Source organism: Castor canadensis, chromosome 10 (genome assembly GCF_047511655.1).
Source record: "Castor canadensis chromosome 10, mCasCan1.hap1v2, whole genome shotgun sequence".
In the NCBI taxonomy this organism is placed as follows: domain Eukaryota; kingdom Metazoa; phylum Chordata; class Mammalia; order Rodentia; family Castoridae; genus Castor; species Castor canadensis.
The window spans coordinates 108,465,172-108,492,661 of NC_133395.1; the positions used below are offsets into that span (position 1 = coordinate 108,465,172).

The 27,490-nt window shown below is 35.7% G+C and overlaps 1 protein-coding gene across 7 annotated transcripts in view; it reads left to right on the forward strand.

Moving 5' to 3' along the window:
• Nucleotides 1-27,490, forward strand: part of Satb1 (SATB homeobox 1) — a 96,659-nt gene that overhangs the window by 41,041 nt on the left and 28,128 nt on the right. For all 7 annotated transcript variants that reach the window (XM_074043839.1, XM_020186691.2, XM_074043838.1 and 4 more), the window contains exons 6-9: nt 6,934-7,045; nt 9,344-9,798; nt 17,246-17,458; nt 25,154-25,309. In XM_074043839.1, coding sequence (XP_073899940.1) covers nt 6,934-7,045; nt 9,344-9,798; nt 17,246-17,458; nt 25,154-25,309 — 936 coding nt within the window. The remainder of the gene's footprint in view (nt 1-6,933; nt 7,046-9,343; nt 9,799-17,245; nt 17,459-25,153; nt 25,310-27,490) is intronic.

Consider the following 27,490-nt stretch of genomic DNA (forward strand, 5'->3'; position numbering starts at 1 on the left):
AATAGCTTAGAAAGTAATAGAAGATCCAGAGGGAAAGATTTGGGTAACATAAGCTAACAAGCACAAACAGAATATTCCACTTAGATACCATGCCATTCGTTTTTCAAATAAATTGAATCCTATTTCCTGTCCTTCCCACTCCCAAATACCAGATGGGGACTACCTGTTAATTCTCAACAGATTCATTCCATGTCAGAATCTCATAAGATGTGCCTTTTTAAGAGCTTGTTTGCAGTATTTGATATCCTTTGGGATTAAAAGAAAGCCCCATTTATGGAAGTTGTTTGCTAAAATTGTATTTGAGTGTGGAGTTGAAATTAAAGTTTGACTTTTGAATTTTCCACAGACTTAAAAAAAAAAATACTGCCATGAAGATTCATGTCCTAGGTAAACAGAACATACACCAAGGGGAGGGAGATGCAGTTCTCAAAAAATTAAAATACAAAATAGTAAAAAGTCAGTAGTTTGACAGGTTGTTCAGTAAATGCTCATTTTATTGACAGTTATTAAAAGGTGCCTAATACCTCTGTGCCATTAATACAATACATGAAAAGGTTACTATCAAGATAGTGTTCCAGGCCTGAAAATTAACTTTAGGGCTTTGAATATTACTCGGTGTAGACTGAGAAGTAAAAGAATTTTTTTAAAGATACAGTTTGCATGTGTGAGCATTTATTTCAGAAAAGCAGGTATTTTGGACCTTATACCAAGGACGTTAGCACTAATGTGCTGTTTAAAACAGGCACACCAGGCACACATTATAGACAAGGTAGAACCATGAAATTTGCCTTACAGAATTAGACCTGTGCAAGATTATTTCCCTTGCTGTCTCTCTGGAGTATTCCAACTCAAAACATACATTCCTTCCTACAGAAAAAGATTCAGATTCCTTAGTTGAAATTAATTAGCATTCAGAAACCAGATAGCATGTTTTTGGGTATTCATGAGATCTCTGTTTGAAAAAAATGTTTTTAACTTGTAGAAATGTGTTGCAACACACAGATGGGAAGAAAAAGAAAAAAAAAATCTCTTTAGCAAGCACTGTGTGTAAAAGGAATATTACATTTTGCACGCTCCTGATTGCTCTATGTAAACAGTTTTTGACATCTGTCTTTATAGTTTTCGAGGAGAGGAAGACTTTGTTAAAAGAATCATTTTTATACAGCAGTCACCATTTCAGTCTTGCTTTACCTGTATTATGAAAGCAGATGGTCTGCATGTCTTTTGAATATTTATAACTATCAAAAACAATCTCTTGCTATTCACCCTTAGGCTTATGAGATGTCAGGACTGTTCTGGTTGAAAAAAAATCATCTTGGGTGTTTACAGAAAGAGGATTACATTAAGCTGAAATGACTATACATTTTCCAGTTTAATATTTGTCCATCAGCTGTTTAATCGTATTTAGATAATTGTGTAAATAAGATGTTGTAACCCTTGCCCTCTCTGCTGAGGGAGCCTGTAAGCTTTAAACATGAGTGAACCACCATTTTGCAGATGCTGTTTCTGCCTCCTCCCACCTCAGTGAACCCCTCCACAAGTCCTTAGCAAGTTTGGATCCTGACATCACAGTCTTGTTTCAAAAAAAAAAAAAACAGTGCACAAAAAAGCCAGTATGGAGATCACATGAAATGCCAGGGAGCTGCTGGCTTCCGGTACGGTCTGTTTAGTTTATTAGAGTATGTCATAATATGCAAATATGGTACAGCACTCCTATTACCCTTTAAAAGATGGCCTGGCTTTCTCTTTATTCTCTCTGACCATGCAGTGCTCTGAGGGTATTTTGGAAAACTTTTGGTTCAGTGGGGGTTAACTGTTTTTTGACTGGAAGCTGAGCAATCAGAGATAACAGATTTTGCTGTGGTTGGTTGATTTGGCAGAAAAGCATGAACAGTTTTGGTTTAAATGATTGAATAACCTGATTAGCATTGTTTTGGGGGTGGGTTTTTTTGGTTGTTGTTAAAGGCATAACAAAGCGATTTTTAAGGGTATTCAGATCAGTGCCCCTTCCCAGTTGAATCTTTTTTTTCTGAGAAGGCCTTACCCCTCGGAAACCTATCATTGGCTACTTGAGATGACCAGGTAGAAAAGTAAAATCATCTCCCTTCATTTTCTGACTGTGTTATACATACTTACCTACAATGTGTATGATATCTTAGCAGGGGTTTGAAAGAAGATAACATTTGGTAAAATTATGTAACCTCCACCATTTCCTTGTGTTTTTTGTTTTTCCAATTGAGAGAACTGCAGATTTTAGAACAAAGGTTCAGAATGTTCTAACTCTGTGTAAGTCGGGCTTTAGAAAAATTCCACCCTTACCTTTTCACAATTAGAAAGGTTATAAATAATGTATTTGGCTGAAAAGGAAGCTCAGCCTGTGGCAGATGGTATCATTCTAGAGGACGGGGGTTTCTGTGAAGATGGCACTCTTTCAGATCGGAACTTCAGCAGACTCACAGAAAGAACGGAGGCTCCTCATAGGGAGGAGACATGTGCTTTGCGGATTTGAGAAACGCTTACAACTTGGCTCCTAGGATGAGAATATTGTGTCACACTGGGGTTAGGAGACCCACAGCCAATTTCTGCCGACTTTCAAATTTTATTTCTCAACACTGGAAGCTGTGGCCTGTTTCTTGGTTGCTGAGCTCGATAGCATTTGAACTTGGGATTTCTACCGACTAAGTTTTGTCAGTTGGATTATTTTATTCCCAGAATATTGATGTTTTTATACTACTGGCCATTAAATAGGAAACTTGCCATACAAGTTGTATCTTTTTCAAAGTGTTTTGGAGAGCTCATATAAATAGAAAGAGAGCTGGAATAACATAACCACCCAGCATTGCAACTTCCGAGACATCTGTGTGGATGTATTTTGAAAAACCTAGGAAGGGATCTCTTGCAAATTAATGAACAAAGGTTCTTGAAACTATGGTTTCTGTGTGATGGCTAAAAACTGTGGATTTTAAAAGGTTCATGTGACAGGTCAGATGACTTTTCCTTTAACTTTTAGGGAAAAAGGAAGAAGGATGTCCTAGTGGCCTATAGTAATGACTTATTTCAGTGATCCCCTGTTGATCACTGTGCCTGCACCAAACCTGTGATGAGACCAGGCTGTATTGAAATAAGACCTATGGCTCCCTGATCTAGGAGAAAATAAACAACATGTCAGATGTGATGTGGCACTAGGGAAGTTAGGAAGGACCTCGTAGGAGCAGAGGTGCTCTAGAGATGTCCTGAAGGATAAGCAGCTGCTAGCCAGAGATGGGACTGGTTGTAGGTCTGTTGTCCAAGTCAGAGGAGTGGTGTGTGTATCTCTGATGTCAGCTGCCAGGTTCAGGCCAGCTTCAGAAAATACCTCCAAAGGGGAACATGAAAACACTTCCATTTAGTGTTTTTCCCTTGTTATTCCTTGACCACCTTCTTACTAATTTAATTAGTACATTTTTTAGCCTTCATTAAGAAAATTTACTTGGCAAAAAATATATAATTTTCAGCATTTTATCTGATACTCTTCTGTTACTGACTAATCTACATGATCATATAATAAAAGCCCAATGAGGAGGAAGAGGCAGAGGGGTGTCATAGTAATTAATGTCCCATAAGATCCTGCTTGATACGTGCCAGGCTCTGTGCTAATTGCATCTCTCCCTTCTTCTTCTTTTTTTTTTTCCCATTGTTTCCATTTTTTCCTAGTGACTTGCCCCATGCTTGGCACACAGTAGGAGTTAAATAAACGTATGCTAAGTGAATGAATGGGTGGAAAAATTCGTGAATGGCTTTTCAGAACAACCCCATGCAGTGAAAGCAACTATCATTTCCATGATAGAATTAGAGAATTGTGGTAGACTTGTGAATTAATTGACCCAAGGACACACTTCCAGTATGTGACACATTTTGCATTTGAATCCAGGTTTAATCTGCTCTATTTCATCAGATGAACATTCAGTTTGTAATTAATGTATGCCAAGCATTGTGCTAGAAAATAGTATGAAGCCCCAGTCTTAACACAGACTCATAGCTTAGTGCAATATTTTTTAAACCAACACTTCTTTTTGATTGACATTCAAAGTTTCTAGCATTTCTGTCTTAAAACATGGAAGTTGGTCTATTCTGTGTACATTCCCCACTGCCTCAAAGCATATTAGAATCTTGCCTTTCTGTTATTTGTGTCACAAAGACAACAGGTGTTTCTGATTTTCCAAATTTAAGATTGCAGTATTGAACTTGATCTTTCAAATGTTCTGTGCACCACAAGATTCTACAGTCTCTTTTCCCTGCAACTGAACTCACTAGTTTACTCAGATGTTGTGTGCAAGCCTGCAATAGGGATCTTATCAGGAGAAAAAAACACTTCATGAAGTGACTCTATGAGAAGTTTAGTTGTACAGATTCCTGCATATTGTTCCAATAAAGATAGAGTGACCAAAAATTATCTGAAGTAGGGAATATTTTCCAGCCCTGGAAAGTCTCAGAAAGATAGGGATTCTAAAAGTTGTTTTGGTGTGTGTTAGAACTTGTGGATTAATCCTTTGATTGGTGCCTTGCTTAGGCTAATATTTACATCAATCCGAGATTCCTAAGCACATACCACTTGACAGAATGGAAGAAAGCACCCAGAAAAACCACTTTAGGATAGAGCACACTTATTTCGGGTTAAACAAGGGCAGGGGAAGCATTGATGCTGATGCACATATGGATATTATTTTCCACATATGGATAATAATTAACTGCACACACTATTACATATGGCCTCTAGTTTTATAAAGATATTTCAGAATTTCTTTCACACACTATGAATTTTTCCTTTTCTCCCCCTGCATATTTTCCACTGTTGGTGTACTGAATCGCATTATATTGAAATGATCCACTAAATTATCTGTAAACTTCTTGTTGGGAGAGGCTGTGTTTTGCTCATCTTTGTATCCTTAGTACAGCAAGGCACATAGTAGGTATGCATCAAAGAGCAAATTTCATATATAGAAGTATTTGCAAACTGATCTAGATGGGATATTTGTTTTAAAAAAAACCTCAGCAAAATTTAGATATTCCATACATTTCTAAAAGTAGGAAATAAACTATATCTAAAATTTATATATACTATTATATTAACATGAGAAACTGTCAAAATGTCTAGGTAAAGAGTAATAATTTTTTTAAAAATTGGACCAAAGTGAGAGAGCCTCAACTGTCATCCATTTGCAGAATCACCATTATCCGTCAGAGATCTCAATAGTTTTATTACTGTCTAACTTTATTGATCCATTATTACAGAAGAGTAAGTGAGATTGAAGATGACGGATTGTTAACTGGATCAGGTAATCTTCTGGCTCAGGTTTTGGCAACCTTGCTAAGTGTCTTTTTGCACTGTGGACTGTGGGAGGAAGGCTCTTAGTGAAATTGCAAGCTATTGGATTAATGGCAGAGCATCATGAACACATTAAGAATGTCTTTTTAGAGAAATAATATGTGAAAATGACTATAAAGTAGAAAGTGTCAAAAAAAAAAAATCCCAGTGCCTCTTAGGAAAGATAGCCATCTTTTACATAAATAATGCAGCTCTAGCTGACCCATTCTCCCAGTTCTTCAGCAGTCCCCCAAATTTATACATTGCAGAAATATGTGCATGCTACAAAATTTACACTGATAATGGATGTCAGGAGAATTAGTAATAGCCCAAAGAGCTTTACATTAGACATAGTTTTAAAAAGATAATGATATAAAAATCCTTTTGTCCCCAGACTGGATTTTCTGGTTGTTCACTGACTTCCAAACAAGGCTGCTTCTGTAAACTATTTTCCCATAGAACAATCTAAGGCTGACATGTGAGTCCTCAGGTTTTTACTCCTAGGTTTGGGATGGATTGGTGCTGTGATCTCATTCCTAAAACTCCATAGAACGTTAAGTTAGCTGCTACTAGAGAATCGGATGTTGTGGTTTGAAAAACCAGGAATTAAGTCACTGAAATTACCATAACCAAAATTTCCTGGGAAGAAAACACTTCTGTTTGCTAAAATGGGATTTTTTTTTTAAAGCCCTTCTCCTAGTAATACATAAAAATCAATGTTTCTTCATATTTATATGTTAATTGTGTTCGGAGCTTCTGTTAAAAGCAAGATGAATAAAATGATAAAACAAGTTATTTTCTTACTTGGAGTATCCTTGAGAAATTTAGTAAGCACAAAATGTATACTTAAAGTTTTTATGGTCAGTTGAAATTCAAAACTCAAGCTTTATGAGATAGAGATAAAGCCAGCACTTAAGAGCGCAAGTTGTTTTCTTCTTCTGATAGAGGGTCTCTGTGAGTAGTTTGTTTCTTTTCAAATGTGATCAGTTAACCTTTGAACACTGCTAATGCTTCTGTTGAAATCCAAATAGTATAAGTGATGTTTCCTAAATTTGAATATGCATACTAATCCCCTGGGGATCTTGATAAAATACAGGTGTTAGTTGCCTTCCTCTGAGGTAGGCTCTCAAATTAGGCATTTCTAACAAGCTTCTAAGTGATGCCCTAGAAGCTTGTATGGTCTCTGGACCATAGTTTGAATAGCAAAAGGATACCTCAAGGTATCATATAATTGTGAATTGAAAGCAATGCCGTCTCGATGTATTTGGATTTATTGGGATCGGTAAGCATTTGACGGTCTAGGAATAGATGACATTGATGGAGATTGGGTAAATAATGCCAGAGCAAAGTCTTTGGGTTTGATTGCTTTATACTGGTCTCTGTGGGCTGTTGCTTGCTATTTAAATAAGCATTTGATGATCTACTTAATGAATTTTAAGAAGTTGAAGCTTTTGGCTAAAGTGTAAAACCAAAGTGTACTGAGACTCAGTTGATTTTTTTGTTGTTGTTTTAAAAACTACACAATTGCAGTCATTTCTGTGTTCTGTCTCATGCGCTGTGTTACAAATGTTCTCCCCCTCTTTGTGCAGAGTATGATTTCTTCCATTGTGAACAGCACTTACTATGCAAATGTCTCAGCAGCAAAATGTCAAGAATTTGGAAGGTGGTACAAACATTTCAAGAAGACAAAAGATATGATGGGTAAGCAAACACATGGAGCTGTGGTGGCTACATACCATGACAAGTCACATCTAAAGCCAGGTCTTTTGATAGCCCAATTAGAGATCAATTTAGAATACTTCTTTGGGGGTAGGAGTGGGTATAAGCATAATGAGATAATTAAATTCAATAAATGTTTGTGTTTAAATCAGCCAAACTGACTTGGTTGTCAGACATGCAGGAAATCGAGGCGTGAGGAGGGGAGCTGTCATGTTTTAACATCTCAGTGAAGACCTAACCAGGCCTTGAATAAGTAATATTAGCTGTGATTTCTCTCAGAGATAAAACATGCTTTAGGAATTTTTGCTTTTGTTTGAGAGAAACAGAAAGGACTAAGTTTAAAGAAAACGAAAATGGATTAAACTTATTAAAATTAAACTATATTTGTAGTTTCCATAATTGTGATGAATGATTTTTATAGCTGTAATCCCTGTGTATAGGTAAGCGTTTTGATTAGCACATTGCTTTACCATCTGCGTAGCAAAGCCATCATTGCATCATTCTAAACTTCTAATTCCGTTGCAGCATCCTATCTTAACGTGAAACTTTGGGTTAACATTTGCCACACAGGAAATAAGGCAAAATGATCTGTAGTGTAAATAACAGGTAAAGGCTGTGCGTTGGACCTAAGTGTTCAGATTATGGCATTTTCTCTGTGTTGAGCTTGTTAGTAATCACAGAGGAAACACTGGGATTAAGGTTAATGTTTTAATTTCTATTAATGTCCTCTCTTACATTCTTGTTCCTTCCAAATAATATGTGTTAAAATAAAATAGGAGTGGGATATTTAATATGCAAACATTATGTCTTGTTTTAAATCTATTTCTGTTTATCTTCATTACATTCATTTAACAGTAACATGAATAGCTTTTCCTAAAGATTTTAATAGATGAGAAACCCAAATTTTGAGCATGTTTTAACTTTTAATACTTGAAGAAAATCCATCCATCCACCAAAACATCTTTCCTTTTATAGCTTTGGGCTGTAATGAAGACAATGCATCATTTTTGGAGTAATTTTGCTTGAATTACTGTTCTCTGTGAATGGCCCACTTGGGCTGATATCACTGGTAGAAACTGAAGGTTTCTTTCTCAATTCTTAGTTATATTTTGCATATATCAGTGACTATAGCAATATGATAAGTTCCTCTAAATATAAAACCTGCATATTTAATGGAAAGGGAAATGATGATCAAACTCAAAATAGACTGTCTGTATGGGAAGTGTGGTGTAGATTTGGAAAGGCTTACCTGTTTACATTGAGCTTCATGCTCAGCCTTTCTAGTCAAGGACATCGAACCAGTTTCCTCTGTGTAGCAGCAAAGCATCAGATACCCTTAGACTAGCTGACTATAAGCCAGCCCACATAAGGGTTCTAGCCAGGGGAGAAACACTCACTCCAAGTAGGGGAAAGCAAATTGCAGAATCGTCACAGCATCACTATTGTTCCAGCCCCTTTCTTACAAGATTGTAGCTTCTGGTGATAGCTGTAGCTTCTTGAAAAAGCATTTGGGTCTTAGTTAGCAACACTGGGTAAAGTGGCTCCCTATGCAATAAATCACATACTTCATTCTGAGAAATATTTGCAGATAGGTCTATTGCTCATGATGATTAGGTTTAAATGAAACAAACTATTAAAGGTACTCAGTGCAATATTCAGCATAAGTCAGCTATTATTATTATTATGCCCATTTTATTATATCTGTATTCTATTGACTACTTCTTTATATTTGCTGCTATTGCAGAGCTGAAGTAGGTAACATTTTGTCATTTTTTTCTTTCACACCTTTTGCCTAGATTACGAAAGTTAATACATATCATGAAATACTTGTAAATTTCTTTTATCTAGTTGATTGTAATTGTAGGCTTATTTTCTTAGTTTGGCTCACTGTTTGTAGTTCCCTTTAAGAAAATTTTATTCTTTCTGAAGCCATTTTAAAATAAACATCATTGCTCGTAAGTCTACCTGGGGTAATAAGTGAGAACATGTAACAGTTTGATCGTAAAACCAATCACAAAGAATTTTGATATAATAGATTGTATGCCTAAAATCTGAACTGTACTTAAGAACAGAATCAGGAGTGTTGTCTCACTTCTCAAAGTTCGTAGAATTCTTTAGAAGAGGAAAACAAAAGCTCAGCTTAGTGAGTTCTGCCTTGAAATTGGCTTGACTTCTTTGACTCTGCAGTGTACCCTGTGCCAACTGTCTTTTTTTTTTTGGAAATCGCTACCAAGTCCTTTGTTGTTGTCTGAACATAATTTTACTTTTTGTCTACTTTAGTTGAAATGGATAGTCTTTCTGAACTATCCCAGCAAGGTGCCAACCATGTCAATTTTGGCCAGCAGCCGGTCCCAGGGAACACAGCCGAGCAGCCTCCGTCTCCCGCACAGCTCTCCCACGGAAGCCAGCCCTCTGTCCGGACCCCTCTTCCGAACCTGCACCCTGGGCTTGTGTCGACGCCTATCAGTCCTCAGTTGGTCAACCAGCAGCTTGTGATGGCCCAGCTGCTGAACCAGCAGTATGCAGTTAACAGACTTCTAGCCCAGCAATCCTTAAACCAACAGTACTTGAACCACCCTCCCCCTGTCAGTAGGTCTCTGAATAAGCCTTTGGAGCAACAGGTTTCAACAAACACAGAGGTGTCTTCTGAAATCTACCAGTGGGTACGGGATGAACTGAAACGAGCAGGAATCTCCCAGGCAGTATTTGCACGTGTGGCTTTTAACAGAACTCAGGTCAGTTTTGGTTTTGTTTTTTGTTTTTTTTAACTTGGAATTGGCTCTGCTCTCTTTCCCCTTTTCCTCTCTTCTTTCTTTAGCCCCATCTGGGCTGATGTTTATTCTTTTATTCTACTAACCTGTTGTCTTTCTCTTAATGCGATCATATTACTTGGTGGTACCTAAACTTGATCACTTCTTTCTCTGATATAGCTCTTTTTGTTATCAAGGGAGAGCTGTGTTTAGGTTGATCCCAAGTCAGGAGCTTTTAAAAGAATGGATTAAGTGACAAAAATATTTCCAACTGGCATTACCAGTGCTCTTATGTAGTGAAATTATAAACTGTTAGTAATAGAAAGTTCAGGAAAGGGTATGGGTAGGATTCCAGGCTTCATGCAGTATTTCCATGTTTCCACTCATATCACATATCAGTATATAAATGTGCTTTGTTGAAGTTCTGTAACATTTTATTTTTAAGACCTTGAAGCTCAGTAGCATTTACTTCTATGCAGCCATTTGGAAAAAAAAAAAAGATAATATGGCTTATTAACCCAAAATGTTTCTTAGCTTTGTCCTCTCCTTCATGTTATTGTAAATATTCTTCCAAATGTCATTCTTTATACTAGAGAGCACACTTTTTTCCACTAAGTCCAGATAGTAAATATTTTAGGTTTCGAGTACCATAAAATCCCTGCCACATGTAAAGTAATAAAAGTCTTAGATAGTAAAGGAATGGGTGTGGGTATGGTCGTATTTCAGTCTGTCTACAAAAAGGCCATGAGGTAGGAGTGGCCTGCAGGTCTTAGTTTGCAAACCCATTTTTAGACTTGCCCTTGAGATCTGCATTTGCCACTTCTGTTTACACCTTGTCCTCCTGTGCACGTTCCTTTGAGGGTTTAGAGGTGATGCAGGTTATAAGAAGTTGTAAGATACAGATATTTGAGGACTGGTGGAGTGGTTCAAGTGGTAGAGAACCTGCCTAGCAAGCATGAGGACCTGAGTTCAAACCCTAATACTGCCAAAAAAAAAAAAAATTGAGAAGCCCTGAACAAATTGATTTTATTAAACTGTGGATAAGATTTTTTCTTTATTTGGAAACTAGTATGATATATATAGTGCCATTTTTTTAGCTAAGACACACTAAAAAATCAGAAGAACATGTAAATTTGATTAGATAGAGGACATAATGTCTTCTCAACTTTGTTTTGCCACAGCTCTTTCTTTTGCCAATTTATTTTTGTATTTTTGGCCTGACTCAAATATTGCTCTCATTTAGGTTATTTTGTTTATTACATGATTTTAAGAATAAAATTCTGGTACAAAAATAATCTATTCATTCCTTGTTGGCAGAATTTCTACACCTAGGAGAATCCAGCTGTAACTTATTGTTGGTTTGCCTTAACTATATTAGGAGTTGGGGGGGCCTGACAAAGCCTTTAGTTAACAACTGTAATCATTAATATGACACCTTAATTCAGTTGGGGGATAATTATAAAAAAATAGAATGAACAAATCAAAAGTCAATCCTCTAGTACTTCTGTTTCTGGTACCATTCTTTATTTTATAAATACAGTAAATACTAGTAATTCTTAGACTGGACAAAAAATAGGACACTACATAAAAATCCAATAATACTTCTTGAATTCAATTAAAAGCCCACAAAGAAAACATAAAACATAGACACAAATTATAGATACACAGATTTACTGATAAGTGTTTGAAAAGCTGAGCAAATAGTATCTTAAAGCACTAAGGGAAGTGCATTGTGTGTAGTGAAGAAGGTTGAGAGAGTAGATCGAGGGAGAGGAGGGAAAGTCACCAGGCAGTAGTCTTTCTTCTGATTTTATGACTGTTTTTTCTGCCTTTGATCCTTACATTGAAAAAAATTGCACGAATATTTATGTTTTACCATAAGAAAAGTAGAATTTTCTCTTTTTCTACTGGATTAATCTCTTTAAAAGGTAGTTATGTCTGTGGCTGATATCAGAAACAGTGATTTTATTTTTCTGATAGTGAGAAATATACCTTTTTTTCCTAATAGTAGCCATTTGGTGATAAAGGGTTGGTTTTAAACCTTTACATTGGTAATTGGTACTCCTCCAGAAATAGTTGGGCCATTTTTGAAACTGTTTGGTTTAAATATGACTGGTTTTATATGTATGTGTAAGTGTTCACTGGTTGAGAACTAGATTTTGCACACACAAGCATGTATGTATTTTCAGTGGTCATACTTAAAAATCACTCCCACGCACCCACACACAGCTGCATTTATTTTAATGATTATATATTCATATTAATGCATGTAGTGTGTTTATTTCAAAGTGTATGCATTTCAATAAAAGCAGGTGCAGAGAGAGTAGGGTGTGAGTGTGGAGTACGAAAATACACATGCTAATGCATATGTATAGGCAAGGAGCTCTGCAGAGTTAAATCGCACATCACACACTGGTGTGCACTTATTACAATGTGCAGCTCCATCCCGAGTTTAAACAGTTACTGTAAGCTACATATATAAAATGAAAACCGTAATACATGGTTGGATAAAGACATTACACTCTATGAACAGTATGTTGAAACATTAATGTCATAGATGGCATGGTTGTGAATTGAGAGTTCTTTTAGTTATTGACAGTTCTGAATAACTTTAAGATCCTGGATTTCAACTCTTAATTGAGAATTTTCTCGTCATCTTAATAGGTTTCCTAAATTAAAACATAATCCTCTCTTAAGACTTTCACACGTGATTTTTTTTTTAAAAGTCTACCAATTCTGAAAATTTATGGTGAAATTTTTATAATTACTTGTTTTAAGGAATTTCCCTCTTCTGAATTGATGGGCATATGTTCTTTAATTGCTGCTGAAGATACCAGCTTTTAGCATATGTCATTCATTCAGTCGTGTCTACTTGATGACTTTTTAATGGAACCTATGGCTAAATGTAATTGCCAAAGCTTCTCGATGTATACTTTTCAATTGACCTTTGTAATATTGCTATTTAAAGATAGTGATACAAGAAGATACATTCTTTAGTGTCCTACTTATAAAAAAATAAAATAAAATAAAACCCAGAGTTTAACTCTGATCACACTGTTGACTTTTCCTCTTTCTCCTCGCTTCTCTTGTCTTTGGCACACTTTATTTTCCAGTAAAATAAAGAATGAAGATGGATTATTCAAAACTGATAACAGTAATGGACCATCATGTAATGTTTTATTGAATTTGAGTTCTGTAAATTATGTGGTGGAGAGAAATTTGCCTGCTTAAGTATAACAGAAATTGCTACTGTGTTCCTATAATTCTTCACAGTGTAATTTAAGAAAAGTCCACTATCCATAGCACTATTGAATAAAAGGTAAAAAGGTGCTATTACCCCAACATGACAGCTCTCATTTAACCTACCAAAGGGCAGAGATAAATGCAGCTACTTATAACTTACTTGGCTTGAGTCCAAGGAGTGGGTGGAGTTTGAAAATCCTTTTTCACCTGAACATGTGACTAATAATTCACCAAACAGCAGAGGCAGGTAGCCTTGAAAAATATTGTACATAGGGAGATATTCTTTTTTAGGAGAGAGGTTTTATCAAATCATATTTTTTTTTTCCTAAGGGCTTTGAAGTTCCCTGGAGCTGATAAAATCTATTTGAATCAGTGATTATGTTCAAAGAGAAGACAAACGGGAGGCCAGACAGGCTTTTTGTTCAGATCGGCAGTCTCTTTCACTTATCTGCTGTTTTAAAGAATTCATAATTAGCTTTTGGAAGTACTGATAATATTTATTGAAGGTTTTTTCATTCTTTTACAATTACTAATGAATTTTTCTTGTAATAACTTGTAAACTATTGTTGGAATGTAAAAAAGAGGTTTAGGAATTCATCAGTAAATTCATTCTTTAATTGAAAAAAATTAGGATCTCACTTAACCCACTATGTAATGACAATGGAGAATAATTTTATGTTTTCATATATACAGCACACATCTAATTATTTGTAAGATGTGAAGTCCCAATGAAAGGCAGCTTTTCATTTCCAATAAAATTAATATTCATGAGGTGCTGGTAACTTTCTACATAATATACAAGTTCTCAAATTCTTTTTAGAAACAAGAATGACTAAGGATTTTGTTGAATTCAGTTCAACACATTTATTGAGCACCTATAGTGCACAATATTGATGGTATGTTTTTATCCTGGTGTTTCAGCATATTCAAAGCAAGTAAAGTATATGAGGAGCTTGACATACTATTTTTTTTTAGTATGAAGAAGAATTTTTGGTGGAAAAATTCCATAAATGTCAGTCATGAGGAATTAATGTAAATGACCTTGACCTGACACGTCTGTATTGCATTTTCAACTACAGAAAATGGGAAAGGGCTGGGAGGGGGGGGGCACATACATCTTGAATCCATAAGTGCAGCTATTCAAATAACAACGATCTGAATGATACTAAAACATGTACTCCTATATCTGGGCTCATAGCAGTCTTTTTGTATCCAGAATTATTTGAATGTGACATGACCTTTTTTTTTTTTTAATTAACACTAATCAAAACATTTTATAACAATATTTTCAAGCATTTCCACCAGGGGGCACTCCCCTCATTGAAAGCTTCAAGCCAAAAGAAAGGTTTGTGAAACACAAGAGTCCGTCTACACTGGCTGCTTTAGATCTCTTTGAGTGCCCCAGGGTTTGAAGCATTGCTCCATACCATCAGCATATTCTAAGCAAAGAAACCACACCTGTTTCAGTAAGATAAATGATTTAAGAGGAAATAAATGCTTTGCCACCACAGCACTTGTGTGCTTAATTGGGCAGGCATGCCAGTATCAAAATTCGGGCAGAGGGTAGAGAACTTTCTAAAATTTCCTATCTAAGCCACACCAGGGTGACTTAGACTCATATTAATAAGACTTGAGAGGCTATTATGGTGTATTTTTTCATGTGTCTCATTTTCTCACTGCAGTTCTCTGCTGTTACAGGAAACATTTCTGGTAGAAATATGGCAGTATGTGATAAATTATTTTGTCATTTACAATGTTTAAATGTCTAATTTCAAGTTTCTCAAATGTAAGAATATCCTAAGTATTTATAGAATATATTTCCCCTACTATGTTTTTTTAAATATTGAACAATTAGTGTAGAAAAACAACTCAGAAAGTACCACATAGCTGTAACTTTTCACTGACAGACCACCCTGAGGGATAATAATTATTGTTAGAATTCACCTGTGAGTAGCATAGAAATCATATTTCTGTCTTCTATTTGTAATTTTTTTCTTTTGTGGTCAGTATACACATAACAAATTGGTTTTATAAATATTTATCAAATACTTATGTGGTGGACCTTGTCCAGGGATGACAAAAATGACTATCATTAGACTCAAGGAATTTTTAACATTGTATTTATATGTATCCAGTATATGCATCTCTCTCTGCATTTCTGTGTAGTTGATGTATATTGCTTTGCCAAGCACTTGTTTATTTGTTTATTTTGAGACAGGATATGAGTATGTAGCCCAGGCTGGCCTTGAACTTAAGATCCTCTTACCTTTACCTTCTGAGTGCTGAGATTATAGTTATGAATCACCATACCTGGCTTCTAAACACATTTTTTTTTTTAAATAATATAACATTTGCTGGGGGGGTGGGGCAAGCAAGGGCTATATCATTACACACCTATTTTTCAGACTTTTTTTTTTTTTTTTTTACTGTGCCCTGTATGTTTTGGTTTCAGTATGACTCATCAGTAACAGCAAAACAGGCACCAGTGGGTCACAGATGTAATCTTCGCTACTTGGGAGGCTAAGATCAAGAGGATCATGGTTTGAGGCCAGCCTGTGGAAATTAAATAGTTTGTTTGACTGGCTTTTAGTTAATTTGAATAGATGTTTTGTTCTTGAGGAGACATAGGTACAGCATTACTTGTTGGTATCATGAATAAAAGAACATGTGCCCTTCATTCTTTTGTCACATTTCTGTGGCAAAACTGAAAATACAGGTCCTATTTCTAGGCTTTGGGCAATAGACCAAGTGAGAAATTTCTTTAAAATTGACTTTCAGGACTTCAGAGTCCTTTGGAGGTTGGTTGGTTGTTTTGTTTTTTGTTTTTTAATGTCAACTTATAAGTCATTTTAAAAGTAGACAGTACTTTTATACTATCTGTAACAACTGTCATATTTAGTTAATATGGTACATTGTCTTGATAGATTGGAACAAAACCAGGTTTGTCCTTTGAGGAAATCATGAAAAAAAAAAACCCAAGTACTAAAACCATTGGCTCCATTGTTTTGACAAGACAATTTGCTTATCCTTTAACCATTTCAGTAGGGTTTTTGGAAAGTGGATTTGCAAATTATATAGAAATCTTGATGTAATTTTATTCTGAGCTGCACTGTGAGAATCTGGTATTTGGGCTAAGTGAAGAAGGCACTAGTGTTTTGATGTTCCAAGTGTTACTCCATGAACAAGATTGAAGAGCCCTTTGAACATGGTCAGCAGAACTTCCCAATCCTTCTGTTGTATCCCTAAACATACTAAGAAAGCCATCCATTTTTAAAAGAGTTCTTTGAAAAGTTAAAAAAAAAATAGTTGAGAACTGATGCTCTATTATTTAGGAAAGAAAGACCCCTTAAAGGAGACTTGTAATGGTTTGTGAATTTCTTCTGTTACTAATAATGATTTTTATTTCCTAAAAACTTGATAATTCTAAATTTTGATAATAGTTTTTTCCTTGGCATGCTCTGGTGGATTTTTGCAATGTGGAAGAATGGTTATGGATGTCAGATTTTTATCTATGGTTTCTGAAGTTCAAAATTTCAACTTGTTACCCAGTGGTACATTACAGCAAAATCATAGTTGGAGTCATTTGGCATAGTCTACACTTCCCTTGAAATGGCAAATTGAAACAGGCACTTGGTGCCATTTACTTGGATAATGTAAAGATTAAGAAATAACTTCAAATACTGCCTGCAAAAATATAGTGTAAATCTTAGGCCATACTTTAGTAATAGCTTGTTTGTTTTCAGATATATCACAGGTCATTCTCTTTAGTTCTATTACTGCTCTAGAAATGGCTTTGTATCTTTACATACTGAGCTGTTGGCATTTCCCTGCCTTTGTCTAGGCAGCTTGAGAACTGTATAGCTCAACATTGTTGTATTACAAGGATTTCATTTATTCTTAACTCCCCTCTATCGTCTCTTTGAACCACACCATGGCAAGTTAAACCTCTCAAAGGAAGGAGACCAATTAGGCAATTTCAGTTTATGTTATATGTAAAGCAGATGCTTAATAAAATTAAGAATACAATTGAGGCTCTCTCTCCTCTACCACTTCAATTGTAACTAATATATTCCTATGCAGAATTAATGCCTCTGACTGTTAATTTTCTAAACAGAGTGGAGAAGAGGGGAAATATTCCTCTCTTCTGGAATAGGGAGCAAGCTCACCTTGTCTTTTTCATTCCCTGTAGGGCTTGCTTTCAGAAATCCTCCGGAAGGAAGAGGACCCCAAGACTGCTTCCCAGTCATTGCTGGTAAACCTTCGGGCTATGCAGAATTTCTTGCAGTTACCAGAAGCGGAAAGAGACCGAATATACCAGGACGAAAGGGAAAGGAGCTTGAATGCAGCCTCAGCCATGGGCCCTGCCCCCCTGATAAGCACACCACCCAGCCGCCCTCCCCAGGTGCCTTCTCCTCTTCTTTGCTGTTCTTTCATCTTTCTTTTAAAGAAATGTTTAGGGAAGAACTTCAGCAAGAAATTAGATAAAGATTTTAAAGAGTTCACAGAGTTGCTTGAGGATAATTTGGTCCCAAAGCACTAATTGTGATATAAAAACAAAAAGCTACTAATTAGGTAGAGGAAAGGAAATTGCTTTTTGTTGCGTCTGTTCTTTGGGTTCTTTGGGGGTCAAGAAGTCTTTAAGTGAGTATTTGCTTCTACTACTGTTACTGAGTCAAGAAGTATTTAAAACTCAGTAGAACAGAAAAGAGTAAAGTTGGTTTTTATCTTACCAGTTTCAGAACAGCCATTTGAATTGTAAATAAATAAAAATAAATAAATAATTCCATTCGTATTTACGCTTTCCAATATGAACTGCAGCTGGTACCAATTACATATCATCTGATTTGTAATCTTTCATAATTAAGTTTAATACAATCCTTGAAGGCAGCTTTATATGGACTGATGTGTAATTCTATTCATATTCCCAGAAATGGGCACATTTTCTGTTTCTCCAGATTTTTTCATGTTTTTAGGAAGGAAAAAATTCACCCTTCAGGTAACTTTGTGTATATAAATCTGTACCATCTTTTTAAAATCAGGCTTTAAAAGTCTCATAACGACTATGAGAATTCAAGAATTAATTTTCAGTAGAAACTATTAGGTAAAAACTAGACCAGACTCAAAATCCACAAGCAAATGTATTTTCTTACATGCTTAATTTGTGGCATGTACACCTCTTAATATAAGGTCAACTAAAACTATATAAAAATTGAGTATGGAGCACAAATTCAAAGTATTCATATAACGTAATGTCATTGAAATTACATGTTGATTTCTTTTCATCGGTAGTAACAAAAAACCCATACGTTTCTAAGTACAGAAGTCTAGTAAAAGCTGGCTCAACACTAATGAATGAAAATGATGCAGAAACTGCATAAACAAGGACTAGACATAATATTCAGCCACTTGTTGAGGGTCTTGAACTGTTGATCATTATATTCTGAAATGATTACTTTTTAAAAATGTCACAAAAATCCATTTTCTTCAGCTTTAATGAAAATCAATCCGGACTTGAAGTCTACGAGAGATCAGGTGTAAGAACGTCATTGCTGTAATTATGAGTAAAAAAGTTCTGTTTCTCTATAGAAAAGATTGGCAGCTCTACATACCCACCTACACACACACACACACACATTTTACTGAGTTTGGTTTCCAAACCATTCTATAAAATAGTTCCTAAGAATGAGGAACTCTTTATATACGTGTATGACTTTTATAAGAGTGATTAAAAAATTGTCTGCCTTGGACTTAGTTTAACACTTTTTATTTTTTAACAGTGTTTCAAGTTAATACATACGCCATCACCAGCTAACTCTGCTCCTATAGTCATTCCTGACCTCTGACAGAGACTTATTTTGCTTATCACTGGATCTACAATGCTAATAAAAGAATTACTTAAGACCAATAGGAATTTCAACAATGAGCATCTTTTTAAATCTGCCACTTACTAGATTTAGTGATTCCTCAATACAGCTTTGGTTTTCTAATTTTTCTAGGATTTTGACTGTGTTACTTGTTTTCTAAACATGAATTTGTTATCCTTATTTGTTTTTGTTTTTTAGCCAAAGTTACACTGATTCTTAAGTGATATTTTTTTTTCATATACTTTTAAGATACTTTGGATGGCTTTCCTGTATATATGTATAAAGACAACATCTGTTGTGACAAATGGGATAGAAAATATATGTAATTTATTTTGGTCTGATGTCACCCTTAGCTGTACTTGTTTGTTCTGAAGAAGAGTGGAGACTAAGCCTTTAGCTGGGGTATTCAGGCAATGTAAAATATAAAGTATCTAGATTCCTAGTGAAATTCTTTCAAAGAAAATCTCCTGGTGCAGTATTACTGGCCATCTAACCAAATTCTGATGTGACTGTCTGATATATGTACATATATGTATCTCATTGCTCCACAGCGAAGCACGTTGCATTACTTAGTATTATAATAAAGCCCACTACCAGTTTGTTCACAGGAATTAAGTTTTAAGGAATTCTTGATATATTAAAGGTGTCATTGCAACATGAGTATTTCAGACTTGGGGGGAAAATCATGCTATAAAGCACTTAAATTAGTACTGTTTCTTAGTGTTTGAAATAGAATCCTTGAATTTGAACCTATATGCCACATAAAAAGTTTTAATAGGCTTACCACAAATTACTAAAACAGACAGGAAAAAGTAGAGGAAAACACAGATACCGAACAGACTTTATACCTTCTTTAATTTTATATTTTGCCAAGGAGTCTGGGTGAAATCTCTATACATTATCCTCCCTCCCCACAAAATGAAGATATTTGAAACATATTTTGAGAAAGATGGATTGAGCTGGAGTTGAACCTGAATTTCTTTCTAAAGAAGTGCAGGTTAAAGACTGAGGGCTCATGGAAGACCAAGGCAGCTTTAGGCCTGAGAGACTGAATTCTATTCCAGTTCCTTATAGGGTTTAGGCCTCATATAAAATGATTTGAAATACCCCTGAGTCTTACCAGAGTGAGTAGCTAAATTGTGAGGTCCTTGGATTCTAAGACATCTTCAAGAAAGGACTTCCCTGGCTTGGGGGAGTCCCAGGTATATTTCCTAGGAATACCTCAACCTGCAGAGACTTCAGCAGCCTCAGAAAACAGCATAGCTCTTGGCTGGTGCAGCCCAGGTTCCGAGCTTCCCGTACAGTCTTGTCCAGTGTGCTCTCTAGGGGCTTTGTTCTCTGCCTGAGGCAGAGAGCTCTAGGCCAGACCTGTTTGCCAAAAGTATATTTTCACAACTTGTATGCACTGATTCGAGAAGTAAGAATACCTTGCACTTGATAATGATTCACAGTTTTCTAAGCACCTTCTCATGCATTAATTCATTCACTCCTCATACCAACCTTAGCTGAGGGAAAAATGAGAAACACAAGTGAAAAGTTTAATTAAAATCTTCAAATCCTCTGTTAAGTCTGTTGCTCTTTCCTCTACCTCAAGTCACCTTCTCAAAACACAAACTTATTTTAGAAAGGGGAAAATGAAACTTGAAGTCCTTTTCTGTTTGTCATAGACGATGGGAAGTTGTATTGTTAAATTAGAAAGAGGAACACATTCGAGAACATTGTCCTGATGGAATAAATATTTGACACATGATCTACTTGGCAATGGTGTTTCTGGAATTGTGGAGAAAATACCCCTTCCAAACTTTGGTCGTAAGCAAATATCTGGGAGCTACCAATTCTAAAAGTTCTTTGATCTGAAAGATTTCTAACTGTGCTTTGTAAATTTTCCAACTGAGTTTCTTAGAGGAATTTTATTAATAATATTAGTTATTTTCTGCATGATTATTTCTACAGAACAGATCAGTTTTAAGTCGATGGTTTCTTACTTTGGTTTTATTCGTGTATTCTTGTACATGTGACTTTTGGAGTGAAATTAATGTTGCAATTTCAGTTTTCATAAGGACTGTTTGAAAGCACATAATTATCAAGTTATAACTTACACATGAATTATATAATCCTTTTTATATCTCTTCCTATAATTCTTTAGTTTCTTCTAAAGTAAGATATGATATTTTATAATAATGATTTAGAAAATGTACAAAGTTCATGTAAGGAATATCTCTTCCTTTCCCTGTCCTCTTTCTTCTCCACCTTCTCCTTTTTCTTCTCCTCCTCCTCCTTCTCCTCCTCTTCTCCCTTCTCTCTTTTGAGCCTGAGTTTCAGCTTTATAGCCCAAGCCAGCCTTGAATTTATGATCCTCTTGCCTCAGCCTCCAGAGTGCTAGATTACAGGCATATGCCACCATAACCAACAACAAATCCCTCCATGTTATAATGAAATATAGGTTCTTCATGCTTTCAGGTTCAGTTACAGACAGAATTTAACACCTGAGAAAGATTTATTTGTTATGGAAACTTGGAAAACATTTGCTTTAAAATCTTACTTACCTGCTTATAAAATACTTCCCATTAATAATCACCCTTTAAAGCCCATATCTAGAAACTAATTAATACCATTCCTACAAAAGTCAGAATTGTCTGAGATTAAACTATGGTGCTACGAAGAGTGTTAATATATAAAAATTTGAGAATAGGACTATTTTCTCTCACTAGTAAGCATGCCACAGAAAAGCACAGTCTTTACACGTAACTGAGGAAACATTTATAGTTGGCATACCTTGGAAAATGAATTCACGTTGCATTTTTAATATTAATTATAAAATCATTAGTTATTAAAACTTTAGGCATTAATGATCTAGTTTAACTTTCCTTTCTTTTTTCTTTCTTTCATTTCTTTGTTTCTTTTCCTGTCTTTTTTTGATATTTTGAGACAGGGTCTCTCCCCATGTACCCCAGGCTGGCCTTGAACTCACCGTCCTCCAGCCTCTAACTCCAAAGTGCTGAGATCACAGACATGTGCCACCTTACCTGGTGATAGATAAGAATTTTTCTAAGTAAAGGAGGTCCATATGGCAGCAGGAACTCTGCATAACTCCTTGATCTCTGAGATAAGATCTAGTGCCAGACAAACAGAAGTTCAGATCTTAGCCTTGTACCATGGACTAATTACATAATCCTTGTGTCATAACACAATTTTTAAGTTTTAAAATGGGGTAATCATAGTACCCGTGGTGGGCTGTTATATTGATTAAGATGTTAAACTACATAAACAGAGTGCCCAGCACAATAACTAATAAATGTCAGACTTCATTGTCATATTTATTTGAAGTACACAAAAGTTTACTTTTGTGTGAGAGCCCGTGCTTGTGGTCATCAAAGAGTAATGTGTTCACCAGTCAAGACCAGTAAAACCTCAAAGCATGATGTCATGTATTCAGCAATCCATAAAGAAGCAAAATAGAAAATGTGTGCTGTACTGCACAATTTTAGTGAAATGAAAAGCAGGTCCTAGTGCTGCACCCATCAGCACATGGGAGGCTAAGTAGCTCCTACTCTTAACCACTTCCCTGGCGCCTGGGTAATGATGGAGTAGTCCGCCTTACCTTGATAAAAGCTATTCCAAAGGCAACTGCATTTATTTCACCTCCTGTGCTATTTGTGGAGAAGAGTGAAGAGTAGTTTGTTTTGCCTGGAATGAACTACTTTATGAATTTTAATGTGTGATATAATATTAAAAGCTAAACCAGGATTAAAGAAGATTTTTTTTGTACTAAGCTAAAATAGTACTTAGTACAGTGAGGTATAAAAGATTTTTGTTTCCATTTTTACCTGGGGAAAAATTCAGCTTTCATATTTTGAAAAGCTGTCCAAGTGAGTTTCCCTTAAGCAATAGCTTGTGTTAGGAAAAAATGTGATTCCAGAATTCTGATAGCTTATCTATGATAAGATACATATCAGGGCCAAGGAGACCTTAGAGAAGAGTTTTTCTGAATATTTTTTAAATGAGTAATATAGACAGATACTTTTTAACATTCCATTTTTAAAGTTTTTTCCCTCACATTCTTTTTTTTCTCTTAAATGTTTATGCTTGTTTTCCACTTTTGTTATGATTTTGTCGATTATTTGATTTTTTTATGATTTAGAATTCTTGCTTTGTGCTTCAAGTTGTAATGGCTTTATTTAAAAAATTAAAGAAATCTTAGAAACAGAATCACAGGGCGGAAACAAATAATTATAGCCCACCTCAAAGATAAGTCCTCCAATTTAATTTTTTTACAAAAGAATGAAAATTATTTTACAAACAGAGAACCTCAAGTTTCCAAAGCCTGCTCTTTTACCGTTGCTATGTGTAGTGCTACTACAGATCTGTTTCTTCCAAGGCCTTGACTTTGTGCCTTCATTTCCATAACATTCAATTTTCAAAGTGATTGAAAGGGCTTTTCTTTCCTCTTTCATTTAAGCAGTGAGAAAAATAGGTATTAAAAGGGACCCCATGGGGTGATCAAATCTATCCCTCTGCCTCAAAGCAAGACCACCCCAGAGCAAAGTTTCAAATCTCACCAAAGCAACTTTGTAGGCAATTTATGGTAATGCGTTAACTCTTCTGGCTCCTAAAGTGGTGTTTAGCAGATTATTGCTTCAAAGCCCTGTATGCTTCTTAGTGGTCTCCAGCCCTCAGTACACCTCTGTGAGCACCCTTGCTTCCTACCCCAGAGCTGGAAAGAAAGCCCTCGAGATGCAGCCTGCACTCCCATTCTCTCTCCAGGTGATAGTTCAGCCATGGTCACCTGTCTTGCCTCACCTGCTGTCCCCTTCAGGCCTGGGGTCCAGCCATTGCATAGCTTAGACTTTCCCTACATAGATGGGTAATCTTCCTGTCTCTAGATGAGCAAGAGGTGAGTTATTCTGCTCACTGGCTAGAAGTTAGAAGGATTCAGAAGGTACATTTCGAAGGAGACTTAATTGAATCTCCTCAGTTACCCTCTGCCCCTTCTCATGTTAAATATTTTGACATAAATGTGGAAGACTTGCAGTTTATCCTAAAATGTACTTCATTTCCTGTTGTTCATTGTTGGTAAGAGAATTTATGGATGAACATTCTAGAGGACAGAAACCTGGGTTCTGTAAAGGATCCTAACAAGTGAGACCATTAATGAATCATTGCTGAGGGAAACCTGGTCCTCTCTCTGTCCTAATGTTTCATTTACATTTCCATCAATTTCTCAGTAAAAATTCAGCTACATAGTTCATTTGCAGATTGACAAGTCTGGTTCACATAACTGAATAATAAAAATTAGATTTGGAGTTTAAATAATAATAGCATCAATAAATTTCAAGTTTGGAATATGATTTTCTCCCCAAAAGTTTGTGGCATTGTCCTGTTGATAGAGCTACTTATCATTATTATTAAAGGGCTAGTACTAATTTTTCTGCTCGGATAATGCATTTCAAAGATGTGTAAAGTCACTGATTATATATTTTGTGTAATTTACAGTACTGTTCTATTAAATGTTGTGAAACATTTTCTTATTGTCTGGTTTTGCAAGTCAAAAGGAAATAGTTCTATACAAGAGTGCCAGGAAAAGATGAAATAATTATACAGAACAGCTTGGACGTGCACGTGTAAAATGCAACCAGCCTTTATGATAATTAAGCAAGGCACTCTACCTGTTTCATGGATGGATAGAAGATTTAAATATGCAGTTTCTGCAAATGGCTTTGTTATGGAAGATTTTTAAAATGAAACATAAGAGGAAAAGGCATTAAAAAAAAAGAGTCTAAAATTAAAAAGGCCATAGTCTATAATAGCTATTAGTGATGCAATTGTCTATTAGGCACTGGGCACCCAGTGAAGATATACCATCGTGCTTTATGATTTTAATTATGAATTTCCTTTGTTAGAATTGGAATGGAAGGTAATTGGGAGACAATTAGTTTAGGGTTTTCAAGTCTTTGAAACTATTCTGTTTTCCAGAAAACTTACTTTATGGTATTATAATTCCTGGTTGTCAGCTGGCAGTTGCTGTCACATTACCAATGCAATCACCTGTGACAATGTGACTTCTTTAACTTAAGCAGTCTGATCTCCAGGCAATAACTAATGTAGAATGACTGCACTGTTGATCACCTTGATTGTAAAAGGAGCAACAATGTCCGGTTTGGATGATGAACCTGAGAAGCTTCAAAACAATTTGGCCAATGAAAAATGACAGCCATGTTCGAACTATTTTGTAGGTGAAAACAGCTACTATTGCCACTGAGAGGAATGGGAAACCAGAGAACAATACCATGAACATTAATGCCTCCATTTATGATGAGATTCAGCAGGAAATGAAGCGTGCTAAAGTGTCCCAAGCACTCTTTGCAAAGGTGGCCGCTACCAAAAGCCAGGTAAGAGCCTCGATTAGGCATTGGGAATCTTTATCTGCGATGACGCCTGTGGCATTTTCATTAAAACAGGTGTCTGTTTCCATTGTGAACTTGCGTCACCGAGAGGTCACAATATCCAGGATTATGTGCTCTATTCTGCCAGGAAACAATGGGCAGATTGAGTACAGAAATGTGTGGTTAGTGTTCATCCAACAGCCACTCCTAGACCAAAGATTTCTCCTCAGTCCCCAAGCCAGTTAGTGGTTACCTTCAGAAGAATACCAAAATGTACAGAAAGTTTCTTAATCTATTGTATTATAATAGAGCAATGAAATTACTGTTGTTTCATTATTATTAGATGACCTTGATTTTTATTCTAAAATACTATGCCCATTATATATCTCTTCCATTCCAACTTAACTGTCTACAACTATTAGGTACAATTATTAAAATAAACCACCCACATACACATGTATCTTTGAATGATTTTAATCTTTCTGTATATCTGTACCAGGACATACAAATTGAATCACAATTAGAAAAACCTGTCCAACTCAGATGAGCTACAATTGAACAGACTTGAGTTGGGAAAGTTACAAAACTCTATAAAACAAAATAAAAACAAAGGATGGATAATACAGCCTTTTATCTGATCATAGTCATATATTGATAATTTTTAGTCATCAGAGTAGAATCATCTTTCAGAACAAAACTCACAAATGTCTATAAGTGCTCCCCAAGCCAAGAGTACTTCGTAAAAGACCACAAAAACACTAAGCTCTTTTCCCCTTCACAAAAGGACTTCATAACACTATTAATGTGAAATTTAGAGGCAGGAAAGGGTACCAGATGAGATATGAATGACTTCAAATTTTACACAAGTATATTTTCATTGTCATTAATGAACTCTCTTTTATATAACATCCTGGCTGTTGTCAATTCGTGATAAAATGTATAATCCTGGAAGTACTTACAACACAATGTATTGATAACACAGTACCTTTTTAGATTTTTCTGAACTTTAATTCTATCAGCATTAATAGTAATACTTCACGGGAGCTTTGCTTTAGGAAAATGTTGCTCTTGTTTAAGTTATAGACTGGATGAAATACTTAAGGGATATCTTGGAAATGTTATATAAAAATGATTAAACTCAAGCTGTGGACTGTAAAAATTATAGCTTTATAGGCCACATGCCTGCCTACCCTTCAATCACTGTCAAAGTGATAATTTCTACAATAATATGTTTCTTTTATTGTGAGATTCTAAACATCAAGTGCTGTTTAAACATTAAACTGAATTGTTTATGTTAGTGCTATACTCAGAGTGTCATACATCAGGCCACCGTAATCTCTCATGGAATGTAAAATTCTGTCATGAATCATGGCTTGTATATCGGAAATTACTGTAATTTTGATTGGAAATTACAGGGCTCTTGAAATGTTTCTAATTATGATAGAATGTTAGAGCCGCTTCAAACCTGTGTGCTTCTTCAGATGTCTTCATTAACATGCCAAGACTACGCATTAAGGAGAAATGTCCTATATTCACTTTACCCACCCACCCTGCACATTCTTGTTTTGACTGTTTTGTCTAATTATGATGAGGATCTCTTATTTAAATATACATTTTCTTGCCTTTCTTTCTGATCCTACATCTTTTCTTCCTGACCTGTCCAATTACCAAGAATAACAGATTGCATTCCTACAAGAGCCAAGCACTTTCCCCGAATCTCCAAAATGGAGAAACTAAACATACATTAGTATAATCTGGTCAGCTATAAAACAAGACAAACAGAAATTAATATTAATGCTTTCCAGTAAGTATCATTTAGTCACCCATCATCTGTCATTTAATTCACTCTAGTGCACCTCCGCCCCATCCATTTCTTCTATGACAATCACAGAGCTCCCTGTGGTTATCAGTCTTTTGCTACCTTTGATTTTGTTCTTCTTGTAAATGACATCCTAGATTCTCCACCCTTGGGTCAAGGTACCAATTTTGGAACTCTTCAGAAAGTGGCAGCAGTTAGATAATACTGTCCATGTGTGTGATGTTCTTGGGACTTTTCAAACATACTTTTCTTCGTAGCTTTCCCTTCACAGATCCTAAGTCCATGCCTCAGCAGTGTTGATGGGCACCTTCTAAGCCTCTGCTCTGATGGTGTGTTTCCCAAGACTCCCTAGCCCCAAATTTTAGCTG